General features: G+C 36.6%; 1 protein-coding gene across 5 annotated transcripts in view; it reads right to left on the bottom strand.

Annotated features, from left to right (window-relative positions):
- Nucleotides 1-6,315, bottom strand: part of Bub1b (BUB1 mitotic checkpoint serine/threonine kinase B) — a 53,820-nt gene that overhangs the window by 43,006 nt on the left and 4,499 nt on the right. For all 5 annotated transcript variants that reach the window (XM_005381216.2, XM_005381217.2, XM_005381218.2 and 2 more), the window contains 2 exons: nt 836-895; nt 188-332 (listed from right to left, as the gene is read on the bottom strand). In XM_005381216.2, coding sequence (XP_005381273.1) covers nt 188-332; nt 836-895 — 205 coding nt within the window. The remainder of the gene's footprint in view (nt 1-187; nt 333-835; nt 896-6,315) is intronic.

Here is a 6,315-nt window from a genome sequence, read left to right as displayed (position 1 = left end):
CTAAAAATAAAAATATTCTGTTACAGGCCCCAAAAAAAAAAAAAAAAGTCCAAGTATGTATTAAATGTTTACTATTTACTACCTGAGTCCAGTTTTACCTTTTCTTTTTTTTGTATGCTAGACATCCCCAGAGAAAAATCTCTTGGTTTAGTATTTTAAACTAAGATGGCATATAAGAAAGGCTTACCAATTTAAGCCAGAGGTTGAGAAATCGAGGATCACTATAATAACGTTTTTCTCCTTGGAGTGCTTCTATAGCTCTTTCTAATAATGTTGACATATTACACTCTTTCCCACCTTGAGGATAGCTCTGCTCTGTCCAGTTAATGTACCTGAAAGGAAAGAAAGGAAAAGAACATATTTTGAGTTAAAAGTATACTTTTGTTCTGGCTTCAAGACCAATTCTGGATTTAAGCCAAAATATTTAAATATTTAATATCAAATAAAGTATGTGTTTTTAGAGATCTCAGTGACATCTTAAGCCTATAATCTCAAACTTTTCCAAAGTACTTCTAATATATGTTTCTGGGAAATACTGGGGAGAGGGACAAAGAGGTGAAGCTCCAAGTTGTATGCTACAAACTAAATTCTGATCTTAAATATCTCAAGGGTCTGAGGGCACAGTGGTAGAGCACATGCTCAGCACATATGAAAACTTGAGGTCCCAGTACTGCAAAACAAACCCAAAACATCAAGAAGGCTATTCTGGATCTTTGTGCTCCATGATACTGCTTTCCACTCTGACATACCACTCCATAAACCCAATTTGAGAAACACAGCCAAAAGGACTCATCTGTTGAGGTTTCTATTGGCTTTGTCAAGTAAAAATACCTACCTATCCCAAACATCCAGAGGGTCATTTCCAGCATAAAATCGAATTTCAGATTCAAATGCCCTGAAATTTAAATGGAAAATGTAAGCAGATACAATATTGACAACAGCTAGCATCATTTTCCTCTTTATTAATTTATTAAGTATTTAATACTGATATAAATAACTGTACTAGAGTTTAAGGATTTTAAACAGACAAAGAATGGAGATCACTAAGATTCTGACTAATAACAGAAGGAACAAAATATGGAGAAATGAGAAAGTTTAAGACAACACATGGAAAAGCAGTATTACAAAGTAACTAAAAGCTCTGGAATATGACTCTAGATTCAAATCCAGCTCCATCAATCACAGCTGAGGGACACTGGACATCAGTTATACTCTTCAGTTTACTCATCTGTAAAATGGGGATAGTAATATTACTTATCTGATTAGGTTTATTAGTCTTAAATATATATGGACATACTAAATACTCCATAAATAGCTTTTTTAAAAATGTAGGATAGTGTTGAATACCCCCCCGCAAACACAGAGAAATAGTAAGAATCTTAAAAGTTAGAAAAAAAAAATCGCAGGCTGGGATGCAGCTCAGTGGCAGAACACTTGCCTAGTATGCATAGAGCCCTGGGTTTGGTCCTAGCACCAAACAAACACAAAAATAAACAAAAAGAAAAGAAAAATTCCATGGGTAACATTAGTCAGAAGAATATCACAGATCTACAATTTGAGCAGTACCTTAAAGAAAGTATAAAATATGACTATGAAGAGCTGGGAAAGACACAGGTAAGACGAGACTGACCAGTTAGAACAGAAGGGAAGTGTTAGACAATAAGCCACAATTTGGATAAATGATTAATAAAAACTATATAAGGAATTAGAAGATAAGAAACAATAGTTCCTAAATCAAAGGAATTTATTTTATAATAAGAGAAAGTATACAAATGAAGAATTAACAATACAAAGCAGCCAAGAATGATGAATAAAAATAAAGACTTTAAGAAGTCAAAAGGAGCTAGGCATATTGGCACAGGCCTGTAATCCCAGCACTCAGGAGGCTGAGGCAGGAGGATCATTGTGTTTGAGGCCAGTCTAGGCTACATAGTAAGTTCAAAGTCAGTCTGAACTACATAGTGAGACCCTGTCTCAAAAAGACAACAACAAAAAAAGTCAAAAGGAGGATCACAAATGCAGCTTCTGAAGCAGAACCTGGAAGCAACTAAAAGACTGAGTTTTCTCTTAGTATAGTGCTTGTCTAGCACCCTAGCATACACATGGGCCAAATTCAATGCCCAGCACAGCTGAAAAGGGGTAGGGGTGTTTTGATTTCTCAAGAGGGAGGGAAACCAATATTGAAAAAATTTGTGAAGGCAGCAGAGCTTAACCAAAAGAACTTAGGTAATAAATGGAATCATCTAGAGAGGTAAGAAAGACATGCTTTAAATTTAAAACTTTGAGCTGGGTATGTCTGGTGCATACCTGTAATCCCAGCACTCTGGGAGGCAGAGGCAGCAGGATCTCAAGTTGGAGCTCATCTTGGGCAACTTACTGACTTACCAATATGCTTTCTCAAATAATAAAAAGTGACTGCAGCTGTAGCTCAGTGCAAAGGACCTGGGTTCAAACCTCAATATCAAAATCAAACAAACACCTTGCTGGGGTGAAGCTTAATCCCCATGGATTGAAGGCTTAATCCCCAATGTAGCACTATTCAGAGGTATGAGATGTAACTGGATCATAAGACTAACCTCATCAGCAAATTACCTCACTGATGAGTTCACAGCTGAATGGGCTCTTGAGGGTGGAGCCTAACTGCAGGAAGTAGTTACTGGATGCTGCCTTTGAAGGATGCATCTTGTTCCTGGCCCTTTCTTCTCTAGCTCTTTCCAGCTCTCCGCTTCCTGGCTGCTATGAGGTGAGCAGGTTTCCTCAACCATGCCCTTCTGCTATAATGTTTCTTTCTCTTTAAATAAAATTTAAACTATTAAATGTATTTTTTAGTAAGCTGTTTCTTTCTAATGAATTGGCCATTACATTTCCAAAGTTCTGAAATGGCCAACAGACCACAGAAAGACTTCTCTTTAGGCTCCTGTTTGAAACCAGCAGCTACAGCAAACTGTTGGCCTTGATTCAGGGCCAATCGCTATGATGTTCTTGCTTTGGAGTCAGTGGATTAGATGGCATCTGTGAGCCTAAGTAAACTTTTCTTCTTTTGAGTTGTGTATGTCAGTTATTTTGTTCCAGGGAAGAAAAGCTAATACAGACTTCATTTGCGCAGGCCACTATTAGTTTTAATTGGAGAGTACCTTAAATATGGAGAACAACGATTTCAAAAAAGATTTCAAAGCAACATTGGAAGAATAGGAAGCATTAGAAGGCATAACAATTGTAAAGCTAATATGGCAATTGAAGTATGAGATGAGATTATATCTACAGAAATAATGAAAAAATAAAATCTAAAACATTACTGATAAAAATCAGCAATCCTCCAAGATGATCTATAGATTCAATGGAATCTGACCACAATCTGAAGAAAGTCTTTTTTTTTTGAACCAGGAATCAAATTCAGGACCTTGCCACTTGCCAGGCAGGTGCTTATGCCACTGAGCTATATCCCCAGCCCTAAACTCTTAAATTTATTTGGAAAAACAAAGGACCAACAGAAGTCAAAGTGATTCTGGAAAAGAATTCATCCTACATCCTACCTAACTTACTAAAAAAAAGCTAAGTAGGACAACCACTGTATTATTGGTGAAACAGACTATTTCATCAATGAAACATAATAAGACACTCCAGAAATAGTCCACACATATGCAGACAACATTTTTTTCACTTTTTGCGGCACTAAGAATTGAACCCAGGGCCTTGTGCATGCTATATAAGCACTACTACCAGGCTACCACCTCAGTCCTCTCGTAAATGATTTTTTTTTCCAGTACTAAGAATTAAACCTAGGCCTTTATACTGAATTACATCCACAGCCCAATTTTTATTTGACTCATTAAGTTAGTTTCTCAGGCTGGGTTTGAACTTGTGATCCTCTTGCCTCAGCCTCCCAGAATACTGGGATTAGAGCATGTGTCACCATACCTGACTTCAAGTGATTTCTGACAAGACCCCAAAGCAATTCAATGGGTAGGGTATGAGAGGGCCCTCTCTTTAATAAATGGAGGCAGAACAACCTAATATTCACATTGGAAGAACTTTCATTCTAATGTCACAGCATATAGGCATACCAGGATAAATTTAAATGAATTATACACTAAACAATTAAGCATAAAAGCTAAGACAAAGGAAGCTAGTATTTGTGATTTTGGAGAATGCAAGATCTCTTGAAGACAGAAAAAGTACTAACCATAAAAGAAATACACTAATTGAATGTCACTAAGATTAAAACTTTGGTGATTAAGGAAAAAAAAACACAAAAGGGGCTAGATTTGTCATTCAGTGGTAAAGCACTTACATAGCACATGAGAACCCTGGATTCAGTCTCTAGTACCACCAAAAGAAAAAAAAAAAGACAGTAAAATCACCAAGAAAATAGACAGCCAACAAGTGGGAAAAAGTATTTGAGACATGTTTGATAAAGAACTTGTATACAGAATATACAAGGAATTCCTGCAAACCAATGTAAAAACTGGGCAAAATGTCTAAACAAATATACTACAGAAGATATACAGAAAGCCGATAAGCATGTGGAAAAGTGGTCACCACCATTAATCATTACGGAAATGCAAAGAAAGACCACAGTGAGATATAACTACACAGTACTATGATGGCTAAAAAGACAGATAATAAATATTAGAAAGGATTTAAAGTTAACACATTGTCACACATTACTGGTAGGAGTGTTAAATGTGGTAATTACTCTGCAAACTGGCAGTTTCTTCAAAAGTTAAATATACTATGTCCCAGAAATTTTATCCCAAGGGAAAAGAAAATCTGTGTTCACAAGACACAAACAAAAAACTCAAGTGCCCACTGATTGGTGAATGGGTGAACAAAAGAATACTACTCAGCAGTAAAAGGAAAATCTACTGATGGATGTAACATGAAAAAGCCTCAAAAATATATTGAATAAAAGAACTGTATGAGTCTATTTACATAAAATACTAGGGTAGGCAAAAACAACCTATGGTATAGAAATATGATCAGCAGGTGCTACACGAGGGAGGGAATTTAGTGGGAAAGAACATGACAACTTTCTGAAGTAATGTTTCGTGTCTTGAAATACATACAAAATTGATTATTAAATTGTACACTTAAAAAATTTAAACATTTCCTTGCATGTAAATTATAGTTTTAAAAAATCTCAAGCCTGCATGTTGACATACACCTGTAATTCCAGCACTCTGGGAGGCTGAAGCAGGAGGATCTGAAGTTCAAGTCCTACCAGGGCAATTCTGCAAGACCCTAACTCAAAATAAAAAAAATTCAAAAATGGGGCTGGGGATGTAGCTCAGTGAGAAGGCCCTGTGTTCAATCCCCAGGAAAGGAGGTGGGGGGAGGAATCTCAACTGGAGATGTGACGCAGTAGTAGAGCACATGCTCAGCATTTATGATAACCTATGTTCAATCTCCAGCACCTAAAAAATAAAACAATCACCAGTCCTTATCAACTGACTAAATAAAATTAGACTGAGAAAACAATGAGTAAGACCATTAAGATAAGCTTTAGTACCATGAACCATAACAGAGAGGTAGAAAACAGAGGTTATGTTTGAGAAAGGAACTCAGTAGTTATATAACCCTCCCACTCACTTTGAACACACTTACCCAATTCCTGACATTTTCCAAAGCAGTTCTGGAAGTCCTTTTTCAGGGTGTGTCTTTACAAGATGTGATCTAAACTACAGTGAATGCATCTGTCAAGTGCCATCCAACAGAAAGGCAGGTTCATGAAAACATTATGTGTCCTTATCCCCCTTGTTTGTCAGACCTGGCTCCATGTAACTTCTGGCTCTTCCCCAAAGTCAAAATGACCAAGCAAGGTAAATGTTTTGAATAGATTAGGGAAATCAAGGGTGGCCACAACTGGGCAACTAAAGACACTCATGAAAGAGGACTTCCAGAACTGGTAATGTGTCCTTTAGGGTAATAAATTTTTTAAAAATTTAAACATTTACTACAATTCTATTATACTTCTTACACTAAGTGAAACATTCATCTAACTACAGATGGTCCTTGGCTTACAATAAGGTTATGATCTGACAACCTGTCATGAGTTGAAAATATCCTATGTTAAAAATACATTTAATAAACCTATTCTACCACACACCATAGATCAGCAGCACAGGCTAGAGTATGTGGTGTTTACGCTCGTGATCAAAGCTGCAGTTCACTACTGCTGCTGAGTGTCACAAGACAGTCCTACTGCATACTCCTTGCCCACGAAAAGACAAAAATTTGAAGTATAGTTTTTACTGAGTTTGTATCACTTTCCTTTTTTTTTTTTTTTTTTTTTGGTTTTTCTCCGGTACCAGGAAC

The sequence above is a fragment of the Chinchilla lanigera genome, unplaced genomic scaffold (genome assembly GCF_000276665.1).
Source record: "Chinchilla lanigera isolate Chin_1 unplaced genomic scaffold, ChiLan1.0 scaffold00015, whole genome shotgun sequence".
NCBI classification, from domain to species: domain Eukaryota; kingdom Metazoa; phylum Chordata; class Mammalia; order Rodentia; family Chinchillidae; genus Chinchilla; species Chinchilla lanigera.
Note: the sequence above shows the minus strand (reverse complement) of the source record. Positions and strands in the feature narration are given on the sequence as shown.